This window comes from Leptonotus elevatus, chromosome 2 (assembly GCF_054856555.1).
Source record: "Leptonotus elevatus isolate MCC_2025b chromosome 2, RoL_Lele_1.0, whole genome shotgun sequence".
Taxonomy (NCBI): domain Eukaryota; kingdom Metazoa; phylum Chordata; class Actinopteri; order Syngnathiformes; family Syngnathidae; genus Leptonotus; species Leptonotus elevatus.
Window position 1 is genome coordinate 14,237,913 of NC_141240.1, and position 22,697 is coordinate 14,260,609.

The window sequence follows — 22,697 nt, forward strand, 5'->3', positions numbered from 1 at the left end:
TGTAGTTTGCAGTGATGTGCCCACCTAGGGCAGCAATTGTACACCTGTAAGAATGCCTGTGTGTGTGGAACGTGGTTCTCTGTGTGGTGTACATGATCACCAACCTACATAACACCAGACAGTGATTTTGGGGATTACTCAGGGGCAGCACAACATCGGATAAGTGCACATTTGCCTCATAGTTTTGAGGGTTGGCGTTTGAATTTCAGCTCCCACCTTCCTGTGTAGAATTTGCTATTTCTTCATGTGCTCAAATGCGGAGAAAGAATTTCGCCCCAATTAGGTAGGTGTGACAATCAGTGGCACTGGTACTAATGACTATTGGTTAACCCACTTGTCAATGTCAAACACTATAGCGCAACAGCATTATCTAGTGGTAATTGTATGTAAGTGCAGTTTGCATATTATGATCTCGCGAGATGTCAGTGGAAGTCCTCGTTTTGTCCGCCATAGTTACTGCTCTTTGCAGAAGGGCACGAAGAGACCGAAACACGGTGCCCGGTGTTGTGAGCAACTTGGCTTCTCATTCATCTAGCATGCTGTCCAGGCTTGTTCTCGCTTCAGGTATGAACTCCTTGAGTATTAGAAGGTAACGCAGAAGAGTAACTAAATCATGCCGCGACAAAGGAGAAGCACATAGTGTGGGTAAACCTGAAGGGTAAAGTGGAGGCCGCGCGTCAAGCTAATACTAAGCTAACGTTCCAAGCCAGGATGACTTTTAAACACGGTCAACGCAAAGCATATATTGTTAGGAGTTTGTCAATGTTATTTGGCATACTGCCGACGTTACTTATTTTGCTTTGCGTTTCTGCAGACGACGCAATAGGTTTGGAATATAGTATACGTGGGCTGGAGTTTATGTAGATGTCACCTTCTTTCTTGACAGCAAGCGACTGCTTCATTTACTTGGTAATTTTAGCCATGACAATCCCATACGATTTACAGTGTGCATCATTTATGCCCTCCTCGGGCATTTTTGTAAATTTCTCTAATTTTTCTATTTTAAAAAAAAAGGCCACCATTTTTGCTGAATTATTACCTTTTGGCATGAAGTGTTGTAAACGCACTGTGGTGCGTCTGAGGCACGATAATTTTTCCAATTAATGTAATGATAATGGTATATTAAGGCAAATAATTCGTTAAATTTATGTAGCGCTTTTTTGGACACTCAAAGAAGCTTCACATTTGTTGCATTATTCGTGCGCTCACACATTCACACTGTGGTGGCAGTAAGATACTTGAAGCCTGGTTCACACGGCAAGATTTTAAAATTGTCGGCCGACTTCCAAACTCTGAGACACACCACACGTGAAGAGAAAAAATCACGGGAATAACAGTTTTGAACGTGTGGCGTGTAGCCACACTGCACAATCCTCACACCAACCGAGTTCATTCATGAAAGTGACGGGAAGTCTCGCAAAACCTCTCGAGATTAAACGCGACTTCCTAGTCAACAAACATGCAGGAGCAGTCGCGATACTTATTGGTTTTCAGCCGAAAAAGTTTGTTGTTTAAAGGTGTAAATGCTTGCCCTTCGGTGCTGGCAGCGCGGGTTCGCGTCCCACCCGGAGACCACGTTTATTTGTGTAGTGTGAGTGTGTGTGTGTGTGTGTGTGTGTGTGCGTGCGTGCGTGTAAAAAAAAAAAAAAAAATCTATAGCAAAAAAAAAAAAGTAATGTGTGTGTGCGTGTATAAAAAAAAAAAAATCTATATATATATATATTTTTTTTTTAAAAGGAGTGTAATAGCGCATGCACGGACTTTCTGTTGCTTTATGACTGTTTTGATTTTGGATCAAAATCGGCTTCCTCACCGGCTCGTTTTCTGATTGGCTGCACGTCACTGTCAACCGGTTGCGTAGTAGTTTGTCCCCGGGGCACACCGCACACTGAGCGAAGTCGGGCCAAAACAATCCAACATGTTGAATATCCCCGATTTCAAGTTGGAGGTCCTTCCGATGCACCATGTGTGGATTATCTGTTAAGATTATCGTCGGTGCGTCCTTGCGATTGTCGGGAGGGGGAATTCGGGGCTAAAATCGGGCCATTTCTCCTGCCGTAGAGCTTTAGTAGCCACAGCTGCCCAGGGGCAGGCTAACAGAAGCGTGGCTGCCAGTGTGCGCTTGCGACCTCTCCGACCACCACCAAACATTCACACCTTCCATACACCTGTGTGAGTAGCACCCTTTTAAAGATAAATCAACTTTTATTATCTGATTCCTTGGGAATATTTATAATTAGAATTTTATAATGGGAAAAATATCCAAAATAAATAATCAAAACCAATAAATGAAATGGACTATCAGTTTCTGTTAACAAAAAAACGACACAAAAAAGTATAAAGTCTGTGTAAACAAAATTACACTTTAATAATGTATATACACCATATATAGGTTAAATATTAAGATCAGAAAACAAAATAGACTGGTTTCACAATCCTTCCTGGTTGGCTGCTGTCCTGGGCTACCTCCTTTGAATTTTGTGTTTACGAACAGCAACGGAAATCCACCAGACAGTACCTTTAACAAAATAAATGACAAAGAGTTGGAAAGTAGAAAACACTTGTTAACAACAGCGTTTGCTCATCCACCATGCATGGACTGTCCACGTAGTACAAATTCTCGTAGTGTGGAAAATGTGGGCTATACGAACTCTGCGCGGAGGAGCGTGGTTGCTGAAATGACGTCATTTCGCCGTATCAAGCTGTGTGGGCCTTGCAGATGCGTCACGCATGAACCAAGCTTCAGTCAAGACTTGTGACAGATACAGGGAAGTTCATTCATTAACCAGTGTCTTTGGTAAACAATGATTGAGCCCGGCAAATTTAGCAAGCTCATTCTTAATTGTTGTGCAATTAAGGGATTTATTGTTTATCGCGACAGAGATAAAAGAGAGCTTATTTCGCAAGTCTATCACCAATTACTACGTGTGTCAACTTCTTCTCCTTCCGGTATCGGTAGCAGAGAGATGGTGTTTTTTGTTTTGCATTTTATTTAAATTAATAGTGGGTTTTTAAATGAATGAACATTGAAAAATTATGCACTGTGACTTTAAGTAGAAGTAAAAAAAAAAATTGTGATTTGTGCCGATTCAGGTATCAAAGTGGCTATTTTTCCGTGACCGGCACCTTGCCACCTAGTGTTATTTTGCCATGAATTGTGCAAGAGCTACAAGTACAAATTCTGCACCGATAGATGTGTACTAGCTCATGGCTTAGTGGCTACAGCGGTTGCCCAGAAGGTGCGGTTTTATTAGCACGGGTTCAAATACTGTACCTTTTTTTATATATAAAATTAAATAATAATAAATTTTTTTTAACCTATGTTATGGCCACAGCTGTTTCTTTCATGTTACTTATAATAGACTGTTATTGGCATGACCAGCCTACTAAATTTTATTTACTAAGTAATTGGTTCATGACATTGATGTCAAAATTATGCATGGAGTAATTTCTTAAACACACTAATCTCAATTATTGACAATTTTACAACATTGCATTGCGGTAAAATACCGGTTAATTAGCTTATTAATTAAAAAACAATTTGAATGAATAAAATAGCTTAAGTTTGGCCCCTTATTGCTTTCAACAATACAGATTTAGAGTTAGAACATTTGACAGTTTTACAATAACTTTACAACAGATAGATTTTTTTGGGGGTGGCCGTGGGGCTTGTGTGTCTTTGTTTTATGATGTAATCTGTTCACGTGTACAGTATATTTAAAAAAAGTACACACAAAAAATCAGCTGATTTATTTTTTGGCCATTTTGCAAAGGTTTACTTGGTGAAATAGAAAAATGGATGTGGAGAAAGTAACCATTCAGTATTAATGTTGTTTTGTTGTCTTGTTTGCAGCTAATGCCCGGAAAGGCAGCGGCCCCCTCGGAGCTGGGTGCGTGTGCTTGAAACAACAATAAAACCTTACAGATGATTCTGCACTGGTGATCCCCCCCCCCCCCCCACCTTCACTTACTCATATTTTGTTTTTCTTGCTTTCACATGTAGCTTGGTCCAGGCGTCTCGCTCCTTGCATGCATCATCCCAGAATCGAGCCCCGTTGCCCCCTCTGCCCGAGACGGGAGGCAAAGTCCGTCATGGCATCTTCCCCGAGGAGATTTTCCAGCTCTTGTACCCCAAAACAGGAGTGACAGGTCAGTTGTCTTCAGCTAGAAGCATTACACTGGACCTCCGCTATTTGCCAAGGGGATAGGGAGATGCCCCTGCATTTGAGCAGGTTACTATCTGACAATGAAAGCATCCCTGTCATCTAGGACCCTACATGCTGGGCACCGGGCTCCTTGTCTACTTGCTCTCCAAGGAAATCTACGTCATCAACCATGAGACGTATTCCGCTCTCTGCATTGGAGCCGTCATCGTGTACGGCATCAAGAAATTCGGCCCGCAAGTCGCAGCTTTTGCTGACAAGCTCAGCGAGGTTGGTGGACGTTTTGGATGGGATCTCTTCATACAAATGTGGACAAATTGGGCAATATAGCTGAAAAGCGTATCATGATATGATTTCATATCAGTCGATATCAACCTATAATTATCTCCCTTTTTTTTTTGTTAAACCTAATCAAAGAGAAAGTATCGCACTTGTCACGTTCGCATAAATGAACAAAGGCTGACTGATGTCAAATTCATGTTGCACACGGCATAATGCCTTCCATCTGAGCCGTCTCACTTGAACTCTCCCTTCTATAACTCCGCCCACCACCTTTTCTTTCTCTTCCACCATCTATGTAAACATATTTATTTTATTTTTATTATGGTGTACTGTATAAGAAATTATTAGAAATATATGTATAGACAGTGCACTCAATGTCTGTACAATATACTATACTCTATATAATAACATTTTATTCATTTAATGGTTTTAATTAATTTTAATATTAACATTTAAGAAAATGTAATTTTAAAATAAAATGTAATGTGTCTTTACTTCTAATTTGACTTAGAAACAGCCTCTTGAAACCATTGTGTTCGTAAGCTGAGTACTAGTTAATAATGAGCGAAACAACTCTTCTTAATTTTAAAAAATAATCATCTTTTTTTTGCTAAAATTGAAACATAGGGATGGGTATCGATTCAGATTTCCAAAATTGATTCGATTCACATTGATTTTCGATTCAGTTAAGGATTTCATGCAGTACCAATTTTACTTTTATATGGAAGACCTTCTCAGAAGTATCAATGCGGCAAATACACACTACTTGCTCTTACTTGGTGCATTAGTATGAAAAAAATATATGAATATTTACATTTTAAAATTGAATTCAATGCAGTTACATTAATCATGTGTATTTTATTGAACATCACCTGATCAAAACAATAAATAATAATTGAAGTCGATTACAACCACAGCACTGTGTAAATAGTGTCAAACACTGGGCTCCTCTTGGGGTACTCTGAATAACAGAGGGGCACATTTGCCTTTGGTAGCCATATTTAAAAGTATCGATCCACGGTTTTATGAATCGATATTGGGCTGTGAAAAAGAATATCGATTCGATATAGCAACTGTAGCCTATTTACTTCTCTGGAAACATTACAGAGTATGTGATGAAGTGACATCAGAACCACAGTAGCGCATTTGCCGGCTAAAACAGTGCACTTGAGTAAGACTGTTAAAAAAAAAAAAAGATCAGTAGGAAGTACGGGTGCAACAGTTTTAGATTTTGGTGTACGATTATCATGTGAGAAAAAACTGCGGTTTTACGGTTATTCTTATAGACATAAAAATAATCACATCAGCATTGTTTGAAAATGTTTATCTTTAACGACAATAAACTGGAAATACATTTTTTTAAAGTTGCTGCCTTTCAAAACAAATAATGCACTCAAATAAGTAAAAAAAGAAAAAATTATAGTTCCAGAACTTGAAAAGCTCAAATTGGCTTTAACTTTAGGTTTATTTTCACAAAGTGAAAATAAATAACTGAATAATTTAATATAAATGATGGGCCTGGCCACCATGTATAACAAGTGGACGGTATGTACCCTCTTCTTTTTCTTTTAGCTTAACATCTTTTTCTTTCATCTTTCCATTTTCATCATGCTTACAGGTGAATTGTGCATCCACAGCCTTTAAACTGGCGATTGGCAGTGCAGTTTACCGCGACAATGTGGGCATTTTGCAGCCAAATGCGTATGCAGAGATACGTTTCTCGGGTGTCCCAAGATGGCGGCCCCACGGCTTCAAAAGTCTCGGGCTGAATTTGTCGGCTGCACGACGTCACTCCCGGCGCGACTCGACAGCACGCACTGACTGTCAATGCCGCTTGTCGGTAGCGCATTGACCGACGGTCAGTTCACGTGTAAATCCGCGCGTGCTGCCGAGTCCTGCCGGCGGATGGACCCAACCTTGTGAATTTGGACACAGGCTCGGCCCATAGCCTATCCAGTAAGGCTGAGCCCTCTGTTGTTGTGCGCCCGCTAAATGGGCAGTGTGGAAACAGAAGAGCTATGAACTATGCCGCATGGTGCATTTTGCGCTGCATTTGAGTTTAAATTGACGGACTGTTGTGAGCGTAAATAACCGGTGTTGTTGAACGGCTGCGGTTATATAATCCCGATGTTTAAAACCCACGGTTCATCGGTTAACCCCTAGTTTGAAGTGCAACTATGTGAGGCTGTCAGCATCAAAGTGCAGAGTCATTTGCGCCTATTTAATTGCCTTCCAAAAGAAGTCCAACGGCTTTTACCAGGCTGTTTGGTGCACTAGCTTAGGGGCTAGCCGTTTACACAGAGTACACTACTCACACAGTCTTGACATTTCAGGAGGAACCTAAAAATGCACTTCAACCTTTTAGTGAAGTAAAATACAAATTCTCTAAACTTTTGAATGCTCATGGGCAGACTAATGGGTCAATGTTTCAGTACTTTTTATTGAACTTACTCATTTTGCTGTTCAGCTCTTCTTTTTTTTTTGAGAATCGCAAGTTGTCCAAAAAGTGCTTTTAGAGAGGGTTCAAATTAAGTTTATATATAAAGATGATAGCGCATGTTAGATTTGGTTTGAAATTTCACCCAAAATCTCAGTGTTGCAGTTGCAGATTATTTCGCTGGTGTCGGACTAAAGCCTTTCACCTCTGAAATTGTCACTTTTCAGTAGACTCCAAAAATTCCACTTTTTTCCCTCAGCCATTATCATTGCATCAAAGGGAGCAAGCCATTTTCTGCACTTTAGATTGGCCAATAATTCGTAAAAATGGCATACGTGTGTAGAGTGTGACCAAAAGTATAGTTTTTTGAAAAACACAAGATTTGCCAAATTGTGACTTAAGAGGTTTTGGCCTGACGCCAGCAATTTTTCAGTAGTCTAGGGTTTCTAATATCTTGTTGTGTTTCTAGGAAAAAGTGGCCAAAGTTCAGGAGGTGAAGGACACGTCTATTGCCAACCTGACTGTGGCCATCCAGGATGAGCAGAAGGAGCAGTGGAGAGTCGAGGGCCGATCGATGCTCTTCGACGCTAAGAGGGTAAGTTACCATTTTGTGTCTTTGTGGACTTTTGTTGGGTTTCGGACACAAAGAAGGTTTATCCTGCTGAAGAAAGATCACCTCAGAACAAGCATCCTCTGCAGCACTTGGAACATATATCAACTGACCCTTGGACTGGCCGCCAGCCAATCACAAGGCACTTGTTGTCAAACAGCCATTCGATCGCATTCGCACCTGTAGATAATTTAAAGTCTTCAATGATCATGTATGTTTTTGGAGTGAGAAGGATTACACAGAGAGAGAGAGAAAAAAGGAGCAAGCAAGAAGAACTTGCACACTACATGCTCGCAGTGTCCAATAACCGTATACACATTTGTTGCATTGTAGTTTGTAAGCAGGCCTTCAGAGGACCTCTTTTACTGCGATATTAAGACATTTTGGCAACCTCGGCTGGCTCTAAAAAGAAATTGCACCAAACAAGAATGCTCATCACTTGGAATGAATTGCAATGGTTTCATTTTTTAAATGATGTACATTTGTCTAATTTTGTTTAAATCCAAAATTCATAGCCCCAATTTGAACGCCCACACAAGGAAATAAATCTGGAAAAAGTCCAGATGAATTGGATCCTTAGGCTGAAAATCCATATTGTGGCCAAACATGCCAAATGTATGCTCGTTCCAAATGGTCATACACATGAAAGACTATTGGAATTGCACCAAAGCAGAACATTTTACCGTCTTTTCGTTGAGCTTGGCTCGTCCAGCAAAGGTCGTGTCGTCACAGTGTCCCTTTCCGCACAGAACAATATAGCCATGCTGTTGGAGACCAACTACAGAGAGAGGCTACATATGGTGACCAATGAGGTGAAGAGGCGCCTGGACTACCAGATTGCCTTGCAAAATCTGCGTCGCCGCATGGCTCAGGAGCACATGGTCAATTGGGTGGAGAAGAACGTCGTGAGCAGCATCACGCCTCAGCAGGTAAGCGTTCTCTCATCAACTTCAGCTTGTGCGTGTATTTTGGCGCTGATCATAAGATAAGTATCTGCGCTTAAAATATTTTTTTTTGTTTTATTGTCTTTTTAAGAGACTCAGTCTGGTTACATAAAGATGCCGAAAAGTTATTGGAACGTAACAGTGTTGGTGCTTCATTTTTCTGATCATTTCTTTTGCCATTGAAAATCTCCCGATCCAGGAGAAGGAGAGCATCGCCAAGTGCATCACAGACCTGAAGGCTCTGGCCAAGGCCACTCAGGCTAAAGCTGCTGCCTAAACTGTCCAGCGCCACTTGAACCCCCAACTCATTGTTCCAAGACGAGACAGGCACTTTTTTTCTTTTACAGAATAAACTATTTGCCCCTTATCGTCGGTCTCTGTCACTTTTATGGGTGTGTACAGTATTTCCACATCAGCTGATAATAAATGCTTGTCTTTACTCAACTTTAATGGTGCGATTGTTTTTTTTTTATTTCTCTTTATTCAGCAATCTTATTGTTGATGTCCTATTCTAGGTACAAGGCACTTTCACTATTTTTATAGCCACCTCGCCAAATAACACGATGATAATTGTTTTCTGAAGTCTTGGCAACCGTTGAACCTTTGCAAGGAAACACCTGCATTTGGAAACCTTTGGACTCATAATGAACACTTCAAATAGCGTTCCACCTTCGACAAGGAGCCAAGCCTGCTGATCTTTGAACACGACGCATACAAGCAGGAAGTGAATGGGGAATGGTTTGCCTTTTAAAGCCGTGTGAGGAAGACTCGTTCGTATGGAATAATGCCACTGGAGCAAACCTGACAGGTAGTAAAATAGCGGTGATGGTAATGCGACTTGATATTCCTAACCTTAACTATTTACATTTCCTGCGAGTCTTATTGACGTTTTGATGTTGCATTTTTGTGCCTTTTTGGCAAATAGTAAATAACACTCAGGCTTTATTCTGTCATGTAATCGTTTGAAAAGTTAAACTTTTTCATGTTTAGAAAAGTAGATTTGACTTTTTGTAGTAAATGTATACATTATATTATATTTTACAAGTTTGTGGATGAGTGAAGAATATGCTGTATATCCTGTAACTTATCAACTGGATTTTTATCTTTTAAGTTTGTTTTCATTTATTTTAACATTTCCAAATAGGTAAACACAGCCATTCATCCAAGAGTTTATAATTAACTTGCCTGTTTATTTAAAGTGATATGTGGTACAATACATCAAACTGTGACACACTATGAACATGATCAAATCATGTGTTCCTTTCCAGGTTTGTCGTGGGAGTGCCGTTTATCATTTGACTTGGCAAAACCACAAAAGATAAGAAGATAGAAAATGTTGGGAAACTCTCGTCCCTTTTCTTACGCCCCACGGTCAGTGTCATTTTTACGCCAGGTGTTAATTCACATCATTTCTTTTAAAAGATGAATTGATGGAAAACTGATGTTTTGTATGCAAATGGTTCGATTTCTGACGTGCCTTCCCACCTGTCATATATGTTAAAACGGAGTTATTTATTTGTTGTTTATGAAAATTGGAGTGAGCCTGTTTGCTCTTCTGACCTACTCTTATGAAAGAGTGGGGCCAATAAACATAACCACACCCACACTACGTTCCTCCACCAATGACATAACATACTTGGCTGGCGGTGGCCGGGGCAGTAATCATGTCGAAGTCATTAGGTAATCTTTGGCCGCGCACATTAAGTAGTTAGGGGAGGCATACGGTTAAATTAGCATATAGCATTAGCTTCCTATAAACAATATTGATGATGTGGTTGCTCTGGGAAATGGTTTGGAGGGAGTAAATGTTCTGTTGGTGTTTGGTACAGTAGTTGGGAATCACCATTATGGGATTCACTTTCTCCTTTAAAACACACACAAACAATGTGCTCCACATGTATAAAGTGTTCTATAAATGACCTTAAATTGTATTTCAGGGGTTTCCCACCAGAAGAGCTCCCTCAGTCGAGGTGGGCTTTCCAACAAGATGATTCCAGGAGGTCCTCACCTCAGAGCTCTCAGAGAAACCTGTCCAAAATGAGTGCCAAATCCATATACAGTATGTTGACACATGACAAAACACCATTTAAGCATTTATCAGAATTGCATGTATTTATATGCTCTTTGTCCTCGCTGGGAAAACAAGACAGCACGCTAATAGAATGACTGCCACTTTTGGCTAACTGGTACAAAATCCACATCCAGTTTAAAGCTGCTCTCTGTAACGATTTGGCCCAAAATATCTTTACAATAACCTTTTTATTTGGCCATTTATGACTGAAACATAACAGCTTAGCTGTTCACAATGGATACTCACGCAAGCCTCTGGCCAATAGCATTCAGACTGGATTTGGGTTTGAATTCAACTGGTGCATCTTGTAACTTCTACATTTTGCGTTAAGTGCAGAGAAAAGAGTACTCTGAGGTGCTGACCAAGCAGTCTGACAACCTTAACGTCAGAGTGGAGGTAAAGTCAACGACATGTGCGCTAATGCGGGGAATGACCTCTACCCAAAATCCCCGCCTCACGCTCTGACCCCCCACGTAGCACCTGCTCACCTGCGAGCTGGACGGCCAGCCGCTGACCACTGTGGACGACTGCGTGGCCAAGCTCAAGAGGCTGAACGCCAAAGGTCGCCTGTGGGCTCAGGAGATGACCATGGAGTCTCAAGGAGGTTACCTGCTGCTCCTTGACACGGAGAGCAAAGTTAGTAACGCCGTCTATCAATTTTGTACATTGCGCTGTACCCGTCGTATAGCTCAGTTAGGTACGCTAGTCATATTTTAATGCGATTTTAACTCATTAAATGCCATTGACGGCTATAGACGTTTAAAAAAAATCATTTTAACTATTTCTAGTAGTTTAAAAATGTTTCCACTTTTGAGTAGAAAGAGTATGAAAACCTAGGAAAAAAATATTGTACATTTAAAACAGATATAAAATTTGTGATTAATCATGAGTTAACTATTGAAGTCATGCAATTAATTAAAATAAAAAAAATTAACCGTTTGATGCGATATATAAAAAAAGTGATTTTTTAAATATTATTATTATTAAAATTAGGGGCGTCAAGCGATTAAATGTTTTAATCTTAATTAATTGCATGGCTTCACTAGTTAACTTATGATTAATCATACATTTTATATCTGTACTAAATGTACAATAAAATAATTCTAGGTTTTCATACTCTTGTTAACAAAAGTGAAAAAAAAATGTTAAATAGAAATAGTTAAAATTAATTTTTGACGTCTAGCCGTCAATGGCAGTGAATGAGTTAATATCTAAATATCCCAGTGTTGCTATAATACATGTTCTACAGGTCATTATAATGTGATTTCCTGAAGCAAAATTACAGTAAAGGTGCAACAGAATGATGGAAAGAACTGTTAAAAAAAAAAAAGACAACAAATGAGAGTGCAACCTTCCTACACCAGTTTTCAGAGCATGTTGCACATCTCCATGAACCTCTGCAGTATGTCTTCTAATATGGTACTTTGTACAACCTGCTTTCTTGGCTTCAAAGGCAGAGCTGGAGGTGGTCCCGCTGATCAACATCCAGCAGACCAAAGCTGTGTTGGACAGCTGCGTTTACGACTCCCTACTGTTGGTCGTCGTGAGGGAACGCAGCAAGCGCTTCCCCCAGGTCTTCATTTTCCAGTGCGAGGAGGCTGGGGTGAGTCCTCGTCCCACAGTGTAGTTGTCCCTCAGCTCAGTAAACAGGCGAGAACTTTTCAAACGGATGCTTCACTTTATTTGCAGCCTTGCACCTTGTGCTGTCATCTACCGTAAATTGAATTGATTAAAATAACAAAATGAAGGTTTCAAAGTGGCCAAATCCAAGTCCAGACTTAATTGAAATGCCGTGAGATAACTTTTAAAAAGCCGTTCATGCTAAAAAAAAAAACCCACTCCATTGTTGCTGTGAAAGACTCATTGACAGTAATAGAAAATGCTTGATTTCAGTTGTTGTTAATTCTTCCACACAGGGCCAAATAGCTTTGAGATGGAAAATGACATTCTCTACTTGAATAAAAGTCCAATTACTTGTGTAAAATAAACAACTTTGGTAAAAGTACTCAAACACAGGCTCTGACATATACTTAACATTTTAAGTATAAAGTATTTTTAATATGTTTACTGGATGTTTCCTCCTACGTTAATTTGAAGGATGTTAGCTAATAGAGCAGGACTTGCCATGTTTTTGGTATGGGTAGATGTAATATCTTGAGATATGTTAATGAATAGACGCACTTCATGTCCATTTGTGTTGGCTTTAATGCAGGTGACTAACATTCCGAACAGGGCGGACAAAACAGTTTACTACCTCTGACTAGGCTCGGCGGTAACTCTTCCATACACAAAACACTAGCACCCTCTACTGGTATCTAACGGTATATCCCTTGAGTTACTACACAACAGTAAAAGGTTACAGTAAGCTTGCAGGAAAGTAGTTACATTTGTTTTCAAAGTTTGATACTAATGAGATTGGGGGTGGGACTTAATAAGTTTTTCTTCCGCCCACTCTTTTTCAGGTTATGTTTAGTTGAGTATTGTCTGGAAAAAATGATATATTGTTGATGTTGATTGCTGCTTGAAATAAGTGAACAAATAACAAGTACAGTAACAAAGTATTTTTACTTCATTACCTGCCATCTTTGCCCTTTAATAAATAAAATTGCCATTTAAAAGCTGTATTTATGTTTACTTGTGTTATGTTTTTCTAATATTAACATGTGAGGGAACAATGCAAAAAAGTACACATTTAGGCAAATATTTTTTCACAGCATTGTACATGGTGTTCCATGTCTTTTTGATTTCTTAACAGGCAGACGTCCTCAAGAGTGACCTAGATAAGTTTGTCCAAAGGGCAAGCGGACCTTTGGAACCACGCAGAGAGCAGCCAGTCTTCAGGTACAATAGCCCCATCCAGAAACAAAGAGCAGACGCTTAAGGGAAATCAAGCTTGCAAACAAATGAAGTTAGTTGACTCCTTCCTGTTTTGCAGGAGTAACCTTGAGAACATCATGGGACTTCAAGCTCCTGGAGGCTTCCAGCAAGCTGCACCTCGTGCTGTGCATGGAAGAAACTCGCCACTGGCGCCGGAGCGATCTATCCCGCAGTGGGCTGAAAGAGAATCTGGTAAACTTTGCACTTTTTGCATTTGTAGTCATCTCACCATTAAACTGAATGTAGTTGTAATTTGCGGGAGCCCTGAGCTTGTTTCCCTTCAATGAGCCGACTCGTATCTTGGAGATAATAGTAAAACCTGAAGCAGGTTACTTATGTCCAGTTTACTCTGTTGTTTTGATTTACTCACTTTCATTGCAGCAAATCCTGCTTCATAAAGATAGGATATTGGATTTTGGTCCGCGACACAACCCGGCATTTAAAAGCGACTGATCTATGTGAAGACAGACATTTTGATCCAGCTGTTGTATTGGATGTTCTTAGCGTGTGCAAAGGTGTTCTCTGCAAATACACATTTACTCCTTCATGCTTCAGGAAGTTTCCAACAGGCTGCGCCTCGTGTGAGAGAAAGAACCCCACCACCGCCAGAGCGGCCACCCCAGCCGTGGAACCAGAGAGAACCTGGTAAGCCGACTTAAAGCACACGTCACATCTTATAAATGTTGCTTTTATATAATAATTATTTTTCAATTTTACTTGATTTATTTTCTGTGTTTTTAATATGTTTTGATGCATGCGCCTCTACAAGCTACTGTAAAAACACTTTTTGAACATCACTATCTGTATGAAGGCAGAAGAGTTCAAATAGTACTTGGACTGAACCTCTGGGACTATACAAGTGTCCTTAACGTTTTTGCTGGGCTCTGTATCCCCTAAATTGTTTTCTCATTTAAAACATTTTCTCAATCCAAAGACATTCTGCCTCCCCCTCGTTTTTACGCCCCACAAGAGGAACCCGGGTACCAGCGTGATTTCAGTAGACCCCCCAGTCCTCCAGATGTTGCCGAGCTGACAGATGTTGAGAGAAACGCGGTCAGAGCTGCCATGAGAAGCAGATGCTCTTTGTGGGCAAAAAATGTACATATAGTCAACGTGGGCATAAGTTTGGCGATGGGTCCCGCTGCATGTGCCATATCCACAGATCTGGACAATAATTGACATATTAAGGAACTTGCCGATGAAGTGCTGCCTCCATGAGTGAAAATTCCACCGAATCTTTATGGGTGCTGGCTACATGGTTAAATCAGCCATTAGCTCCCAAAAATTTCAATCTGGATCCAGAGGGTTAAACATCTCCTGATCCCGTCTGGATCCAGGCTAAATTGAGGAATCATTTTATAGTGTACTCTAATCAATCAACAAAAAATGCCATCCATGCTCATGACGACTGTATGTCAAGTTTTGACCACAAGTATACATGCCACACCTGTCGCCGCTGTGCAAGGATTTCACCAGCATGTGTTCACTGACTTGTGCAGGAGATTTTAAACCACGTTTTGAACGATCTGGAGATCTTCATGGGCAAGGTGCTCGCAGCGACGATTGCGCCGACACCGCAGGTTGACAAAAGCAAAAATAAAGGCATGTTTGGCAAAAAGAAGAGCCAAGGTAAAGTCTGATTCCCTTTCCGTTTTCTTGACATTATATGACAGACCGTGCATGAACGTTGACCTGCTCCTTTGCCTCCAGCTGCCCGTAGGCCCCCTCCTCAGGAATTTATCTCCTGTCTTCAGAAAATCAAGTATGGATTAAATTTGTTGGTAAGTAAGCAGATTTGCCCCCTGACTTGGACTGCAAAGTGCACGGAGGACATTAATGCGACGGCGTGCTGTTTCAACAGGGTCACCTGGATGGCTCGCTGGTTAACACCAGCGCTTCTGACTACATCCACTTCTTCTTCACCAGTTTAGCAACAGTGAGTGATGCATCGCGATACGCATTCATCACTATGTACTTAAGAAGTATGTTTGTTAAAAATGACAAGTACTGATTGACTCCTGTACTGAAGTAAAAAAATAAAATAAATAATAATAATCTACTTAAGTCCAAAAGTAAAAATTTATATTTACTGCCCCATTTTGATAAATGGGCTAACTCTTTTAGTAACTTACATACTGCTGAGAAGAAGAAAATCACGTTAAATGTTGCATGCTGTTTAAGAGCTAGCGAAGTTGGCTCGACTTTTACGCTATCAAAACATGTTTACATAGCTTTGCTAACGTAACTGACTAAACAAAACTGCTTAATTAGCTAATGATAAAAACTGAAAGAAAAAAAATACACCGTAGTTGTAGATGTTTTCAAATATCGAGAGTAAACTAAAAAGCCCCGAAATGTTCTTGAAACTGATATGTTCTATGCAGCCACACTAGCCTAAACACGGTATTATGATTAATATAGCGTTTGTGAATTATGAGTTAAGCAGCAAAATCAACCCATTTTTATCCATCTCAGGGGACGGCCATTTTGCCATTTGCTGTCGACTGAAAATGACACCACAGTTGCTCAAGTAACAACCAATCACAGCTCAGCTTCAGGAAACAGATGAGCTGTGATTGATCGTTGCCTGAGCAACTGTGATGTTCTTTTCAGTCCACAGCAAGTGGCAAAATGGCTGCCCCCTGAGATAGATGGAAAAATACGGGTTAATTCATATTCCACAAACGCAATATTAATCAGAATACCGTGTTTAGACTACTGTGGCTGCATAGAAAATCTTATATAATATTTTTGGGTTGGCTTCCCCTTCGAGAAAAATTAAAAAGTCAAGTACATGAATCTACTTTTACTATTTTATTTAAATGAAGAATATATGATTAAAATCGACGTTCCCTACACAGATTCTTCCTCACTACCACGCCCACCTGCCCCCGACCGTGATTTCCCCGCTGCTGACAGAGGCGGTCCTTCGGCTGCTCAGGCAGGTGGTCACCCCAGAAGAAGACCAGCTCTGGAGGTCTCTGGGAGACAGCTGGAACATCCCCAGGTAGCAACACAGTAGGGAAGGGGTAATGAGATGCAAGAGTTGTGGTAGGACAACTTGTGGCGTGCTTAAATGAGTTTGGTGTCGAAGAGCGCCTTTGGAATGAACAGGGAGAGTTTGCGTGGCGTCCCCATAGTTTTGTCCTCTTAAGTATCTCAGCCACTTTCCTAACACTCCTGTTTAGAAATATGATATCCCAGGACACACCCTGATGTCAGGTGTGGACTGTTGCTATGGGAGGGAAAATGTGATGTTTGCATGACACAAGCATAACGTTTCACTTCCGAGATAACTTGATGGTGAAAGATTGGATGCCATGAAAACACAGTAACAAACAATAATTATGCTATTCCCTTGAGCTTTTTCCAATCAAGTCTCGACATCAATATTCTTTTTTTAATGTCAGACAGATGATATTATTCTGTTCTGCGGCTGTAACCCCGAACCTTATTCTATCCTCCTCACAGGTCTCGATGGCCCGATGATGACGTCCGGCCTTACATCCCAGAGTTCTACGACGGCTGGCGGCCGCCTGCGCCCCCGTACAAGCTTGCCCAACCCCCTTATCAGAACGGCCAAGTGAGCAGGGGCAGCAGCCAGCGCTTACCAGCGGGACGACCCGACAGCAACACCAGGGAAGGTCGCGACCAAATGCGGGTCATTTATGACTTCATGGCTCGCAACAGCAGGGAGCTCACTGTTATGAAGGGGGAAGTGGTTGAGGTGAGATGATGTTATTTGTGGTTGCCTCATTTTGGTCAGTGATCGCTAACGATTGTTTGGGTATTGCATTAAATTGCGTAATATTAAAAGTAGGAGTGTCAAAATTCATGCGTTAATTTAAAATGTCATTAATGCGCGATTATTTACTTGGAAAGCCTGTACTGGTGCAATTCTAATCGCAATGCAGTAGACACGTCCACGTCAAAATTTAGCAGTAAATAAATGTAACCAGAAAATGCAATTTCTGGAGAAATTGCGTGTGAAGGCTGTAAAACTGAATGAAAACCTGTGGAATAGATAGAAGCGCTCACGGCGTGAATTGGTGGAATATATTGAAGTTCCAATGAAGTGAATGGGATGAAAAATGTGGAAGTAAATGTAGAATCTACCATTAGGAAAAAAATGGGGGAAAATAGGGTACAAAATCGGGAATTGTGGGTAAGGCGTGAATATTTGGAATAAGAAAAATACACCCTAGAATGGCGTGAATTGTTTGAATATGTTAAAATTGGAATGAGGAGAATCGGATGAATTATGTGGAAGTAGATAGATGCCGAAAAAGTGGGAAGCTTGAAATATAGGAATAACGTGTGTGAAGGCCACAGCCTTCACACAATAATGCATATATTTGTGGAGACTGGGGTCGAGTTGTATTTTACAATTTTAAAAATGTGCAGAATTTCTCAAGTTACTTTACGTTAAAGACTAGATAGCTCTTGAAATGAAAAGAAAATGCACTGAGCTGTCATTGTTACAAATGCAATAATGCCATCTGGTGGCAGAAAAATTACCTCGATCCAAATCTATCACTTTTTTTACAGTAGTTTTTTTAATTTTGACTAAATTTTATGAAATTATTGTGTAAATGACTAAAAGATGCAGCCATGTTTCTATTAAACATTTTTTTACCGTTATGTTAAGAGTATGATTTTTTTTTGTACATTAGCAGATATAAAAGTTGTGATTGTGAGTTAACATATTGAAGTCATGCGATTCATTTTGATTACAAATTTTAATCACCTGACACCCCTAATTAAAAGTGTTTTTATACAACGGTGACCAGTTTGCCAATAAAGCAAACCTAATAAACCAATTGAGAAAACCTGATTCAGGTGCTTTATGCTCTATCAAAAGGTGGTTCAGAGGTCCAAGCAATGGTGGCTTGTACGCAACAACCGTGCGGTGGAAGGCAACGTTCCTCAGAATGTTCTGGAGCCTGCGAGGAGTGGTTTTCCCGTGGAGGAAATGGTACACTCACGCCGCTTTGTGGGGTAATTACATATTTCCATGTTTCATTCATTTGCATTCACCTTGGCGCAGCAGCCGCCGCGCGGTCCGCCAACTCTCGCCATGGTCTCCTCACCTGCCGAGGTCAGAGCATGGCTGCAGTACAGAGGCTTCTCCAAAATGTGAGTGGTATGATCCAGATGGCGGTCTGTGTCTTTTGCGCGCGTGGTGATGATGTCACGCTTTGTGTGGAGCAGCACCGTGGCCAGCCTCGGGGTGCTGACTGGTCAAATGCTGCTGCAGATGGGCAAGGATGAGATGAGGACTGTATGTCCAGAAGAAGGGGCCAAGGTTTTCTTCCAGCTTCAGGCCATTAAATCAGCGATTGCAGTAAGTGGCACATATACAAATCTGCACAACAGAGATGCACTTATTTGATTATTTTTTCTTTTGCAGCTGGCCAGTGAACCGTCAGGCCCATATGATGCACGCTACTGATAACCAACCACCCTTTCACCTCAATCTTCATCCATTGATGAAGTGAATTTTGGTCTAATGCTTTTGGTTTGAATCCTATATGGAGCAAATTGTGATGAAATGTATTATACAAAAAAATATAAATAAATTGGGATGAGCAGAAACATTTTAAATGAGTATGAAAAAATGTTTGCATTAATTTATGGACACCAAGTCATTTATTCTAAGACAGAAGTCAATAAAATTGCAAATGTTTTCAACTTTAATCTGCTGAATATCACATTTCAACAGCAAATAAACGTAGTGCTAGAAATCCATCTTTTTACCATTCCCCCCAAAAAAGTATCTTGTTGACATTGTAGAACTTTCCTGAAGAATATTTGCACTTTAGAGACTTATATACTCCTTCTTGTGACCCCATTTGGCCATCTTGTTGTTGACAGGGGTCTTTATGAATCTATTAGACTTCATGTAGGCTGCAATCTTTTCGAGTGCCTGCAATGGCGATAAACAAAAAGTGGTTGACTGTCACCATGAATCAAGAGGAGATAAAGAGAAGGATCTTTTGCTCACCTCGAAACGATCCAGAAGGTCTTTGAGGTTCTTGAACTCATTCAAGCAGGTGGGATGAAACATCCTGTGTTGGTCCAACAACTCATACATGATGAAGTCCACAAACGTCATCTATTACAAAGAACATCATTTTCACCATCGCCACACTAGTCATGAACTTTCTGTTCAGCAAACAAACTAAACACCTTGTCACCAGCAAACCACTTCTGGTCTCCCAGAAAATTGGAGAACTGCTTGAGTACACCCGGCAGCGCTTCCAGGTACCCTGGCTTCATCTTGTCCTGAAATCGATAGAGGAGATTTAGCGCCGTGGGACTTGCATCGCGTCCACTCGAGAACTGATACTCACAAAGTCGGTGTAACACAACCTCACAAAGCCATTTCGAAAGTCCATGGCCTGGTTCTCCACTATGTCCACACGGACCTTCTCATCCTCACTCTCTCCACCTGGGATCAGATGTAGGACACATGACTGACTAAGGACTGATGATGTGATATTGCAATATTGGCAACTCAGACTTGAGGGATTTGATTCAAAATAGTTGGCATGGCTTCCGAAAGGTTGCAAGTTTGAGGATAACCAGTGCCCTAGAACCGATTATGTTCAACCTCAGAGATTCTCTTCTCTGCATCATAACTGGCCCATGATATTCACATACACAAAACTTACACAAATTGTTCTTCCGAGCGATGTATCTCATGATGGCATTGCTCTGCACTATCTTCTTTTTCCCATCCACCAAGTAGGGTAACTGCAATGAAACATCCATCATAAAAAGTTTCAGTCATCACCAACATGTCAGTCATCACTCACGTTGGGAAAGTCCATTCCAAGCTTGTTCTTCTCGTCAAACCAGCAGCTCTTGTCATAGTTGGGTGCTGCGTGCATGGGGAGAAATCGACTATATGAGAGATTTGGATAAACAGCATAAAAGTTTTTTTTTGTTGAGCGGGGTGCATTACCGTCACCGCAAGAATAGAGCTTGTCCTTATATGTGGTCCCAGTGTACTCCAGCAGCAGGCGAATAGGCTGGGCCAACTGGTTAGCAATCACAAGGAGGGGCTTGTTTAAACATGCTGAAGTAGCCTTTTCTGTCTTGCATTTAAATGTGTAGAGAATGAATCTTTCCACTCTGGGTATTTGCTATAGGATTAACTTGTCAAGGAAGTGTTTACCATGACACATATATACAACCTGTCTTTCAGCCTTTTGCTGAATGAATAGACACAGAACCAGACTTAAACATACTAAACCCGTTTTTTGTTTTTTTTTTACATTTCAACAATAGACTTTCACCCCCCACAAAATAACTTCATCACTATAATTGCATCTATAACAGCCATATGATAACTTTCATATTATGCTGAATGGCTGGGATAAATCACGTGATTTCTACTGCTGCCTTCATGTGGTATCGAAATTATGATACATATCAAATGTAGAGGAGAAAATTGCACGTTAACGCCCCCTCGTCGTATTTTCTACTAGACAACTGGGAATGTATTTTGATACCCGAGTTAGCGAGTTGAGAGAACTATTCAAGTTTCAACATGGCGGAGAGCGCCGAAGGATTTGTGAATGGCAAAAAACATTAACACTTATAAGGGCGTTAACGCGTTTTAGAATCTACACAATTACGTACCATACACAATTATGCTAGAACAACAAAATCACATAAACAGAACTCGGTCGTAATTAGGAGTTTCCGAGTGGTAAGGTCCATCTTTCCCATAGCATGTGAAGGCAGGGTTATGGTTAGTGTGAAACATGTGACCTACAAAATCGTCATGTGATCGTTTAAAAAAATTAAGGCAGCGCTAGATTACGAAAAAAAAAAAAAAAAACTCTAAACGCACGAATTTACCAGCAATAATCGAGACACTTTAAAAAAAAGGGGGCATATCGCCATCTTTTACATTCATAATAGTCATATTTAATACCTACCATCTTTTCACGTTAAAGTGTGCACCGAATTATTCGCATTGCAAACACCTGCGTCGTAATCTGAAAAATGGTTAATCTGATTTCGATGTATGATTATCCCTAAATCACTGCACTATTTTTTACGCTTCTATTTAGACTACCTTTGCCCAGCTAGTAATAATAATAATAATAATAATAATAATAATAATGAAAGCAAAATAATCGAGTGTTCTTCACACTTATGAAATGTACTGTAACGAATAACAAATAAATGAGGCAAACAATCGCACATTTATGAGGCGTACGAACATTTTAGAGAATTCATTCCGAGGTTGCATTGTTAAGTGCAAGATGCATGGTCGTGACTGTCACGCAAGCCTTAGCACTAGCTACAGAAACTCTTCACATTGTCATTAAAGTTTCACACATACTTTCTATTGGCATGTTTAATTCCAAACCCGATGAAGCCTTTTTCGGTGACGACCACTACGTTACCGACATAATGCTAACGCACAAGCGGCTGCGAAGTTTAAACACTTCATTTGTGTAATGATATATATATTTTTTTAGCAGATTACAGAACTCACCCCACGAATATCCCAATAAGATAGTTGCATCTTTAGTTTTGTACTTAAGTTTCGTCTTGTGTCGACTGTTGCTGGGAGGAGAATGCCAGGACGCGTCGGTTTCTTTTCTACTGCGAAAGGCAGTCGGCAGAATTGAGGTGGGCGGAGTTAATTCCCAAATCCTGACATGGGCTACTGGGTTCACGGTCTCGTCCTACGACTCTTCCACGTTACGCGGCTAAAGGACAAGAATTACTGGCTTTCATTTGATTGTTTTATATGCATGACCTCCAAGTGTTTTTATATAATATGCATTGTAGACAATTTCCACGAAAACACTACTGCCTCTTGTATACACATCATTCAAAAGTTTGAGAGGTTTAAATATTATTTATTTGAGTGCCTAAGTAGGTGCAAAAGTGCTATAGCACTTTTGCACCTATTAAGGTGGTACTTTTCAAACTGAATAATATTGCCGTGTCTTACAATAATAGGAAATATTTTTGAATTGTTGTCAGGTGTTCTTAATTGACGTGACCTACTTGTGGGAGTGTGGGCGGGGTTACACACCGGTGTTCATTCCATATATGGCTGGCTGCCTCTCATTCACAAATTGAGTTGCAAGCTGACCGAACGCAAAAGCTGCTGTGTGGTGTTTTTCCTCCTTGAATCGGCATTTCCAAGTCTAAATGGCATGGCTGCGCCAACAAATATAATAATAGGAAATAAGCGCTATATAAATCTGATGTGTTATTATTATTATTATTATTTATTTATTTATTTTCAGGAAAATAAAATCGGTTTAAATTTTTAATGAAC

At 40.4% G+C, this 22,697-nt stretch overlaps 3 protein-coding genes across 5 annotated transcripts; 2 read left to right on the forward strand and 1 right to left on the reverse strand.

Moving 5' to 3' along the window:
• Positions 1-419: 419 nt before the first annotated feature.
• atp5pb (ATP synthase peripheral stalk-membrane subunit b) lies at positions 420-8,803 on the forward strand. Its single transcript, XM_086068220.1, has 7 exons — positions 420-564; positions 3,854-3,890; positions 4,004-4,149; positions 4,270-4,433; positions 7,352-7,477; positions 8,242-8,421; positions 8,636-8,803. Exons 1-7 carry the CDS (start codon positions 420-422, stop codon positions 8,711-8,713), a joined length of 876 nt encoding a protein of 291 aa, XP_085924346.1. The 3' UTR covers positions 8,714-8,803.
• A 238-nt stretch (positions 8,804-9,041) lies between these two features.
• On the forward strand, positions 9,042-19,011 carry eps8l3b (EPS8 signaling adaptor L3b). Of its 2 annotated transcripts, none has more exons than XM_086068218.1 (19): positions 9,042-9,244; positions 9,705-9,807; positions 10,374-10,495; positions 10,839-10,903; positions 10,985-11,143; positions 11,961-12,110; positions 13,263-13,348; positions 13,443-13,576; positions 13,940-14,029; positions 14,319-14,437; positions 14,884-15,013; positions 15,095-15,165; positions 15,246-15,320; positions 16,246-16,391; positions 16,856-17,111; positions 18,246-18,359; positions 18,432-18,520; positions 18,596-18,728; positions 18,795-19,011. In XM_086068218.1, exons 2-19 carry the CDS (start codon positions 9,770-9,772, stop codon positions 18,834-18,836), a joined length of 2,019 nt encoding a protein of 672 aa, XP_085924344.1. In that variant the 5' UTR covers positions 9,042-9,244; positions 9,705-9,769; the 3' UTR covers positions 18,837-19,011. The 2 variants fall into 2 exon arrangements, with proteins under 2 accessions (XP_085924344.1, XP_085924345.1); XM_086068219.1 differs by having other exon boundaries at positions 18,435-18,520.
• Positions 19,012-19,054: 43 nt separating this feature from the next.
• Positions 19,055-22,030, reverse strand: LOC147178526 (glutathione S-transferase Mu 3-like). Of its 2 annotated transcripts, none has more exons than XM_086068221.1 (8): positions 21,900-22,030; positions 20,352-20,427; positions 20,203-20,267; positions 20,059-20,140; positions 19,738-19,835; positions 19,574-19,669; positions 19,389-19,499; positions 19,055-19,310 (listed from the first exon to the last, which is right to left on the reverse strand). In XM_086068221.1, the coding sequence occupies exons 1-8, from the start codon at positions 21,927-21,929 to the stop codon at positions 19,203-19,205; spliced, it is 666 nt and encodes a 221-aa protein (XP_085924347.1). In that variant the 5' UTR covers positions 21,930-22,030; the 3' UTR covers positions 19,055-19,202. The 2 variants fall into 2 exon arrangements, with proteins under 2 accessions (XP_085924347.1, XP_085924349.1); XM_086068223.1 differs by lacking the exon at positions 21,900-22,030 and adding an exon at positions 21,032-21,823.
• Between the last annotated feature and the right edge of the window lie 667 nt (positions 22,031-22,697).

Coding starts and splice junctions, on each gene's coding strand:
- atp5pb (XM_086068220.1), top strand. CDS start 420: ATGTCAGTGGAAGTCCTCGTTTTGTCCGCCATAGTTACTGCTCTTTGC. Junction 4,434..7,351: donor TTGCTGACAAGCTCAGCGAG/GTTGGTGGACGT, acceptor TTGTGTTTCTAG/GAAAAAGTGGCCAAAGTTCA. Junction 7,478..8,241: donor TGCTCTTCGACGCTAAGAGG/GTAAGTTACCAT, acceptor CTTTCCGCACAG/AACAATATAGCCATGCTGTT.
- eps8l3b (XM_086068218.1), top strand. CDS start 9,770: ATGTTGGGAAACTCTCGTCCCTTTTCTTACGCCCCACG. Junction 9,808..10,373: donor CCCTTTTCTTACGCCCCACG/GTCAGTGTCATT, acceptor ATTGTATTTCAG/GGGTTTCCCACCAGAAGAGC. Junction 13,577..13,939: donor GTGGGCTGAAAGAGAATCTG/GTAAACTTTGCA, acceptor TTCATGCTTCAG/GAAGTTTCCAACAGGCTGCG.
- LOC147178526 (XM_086068221.1), bottom strand. CDS start 21,929: ATGCAACTATCTTATTGGGATATTCGTGGG. Junction 20,141..20,202: donor TTGGAATGGACTTTCCCAAC/GTGAGTGATGAC, acceptor GTTTCATTGCAG/TTACCCTACTTGGTGGATGG. Junction 19,670..19,737: donor GGTTGTGTTACACCGACTTT/GTGAGTATCAGT, acceptor TATCGATTTCAG/GACAAGATGAAGCCAGGGTA.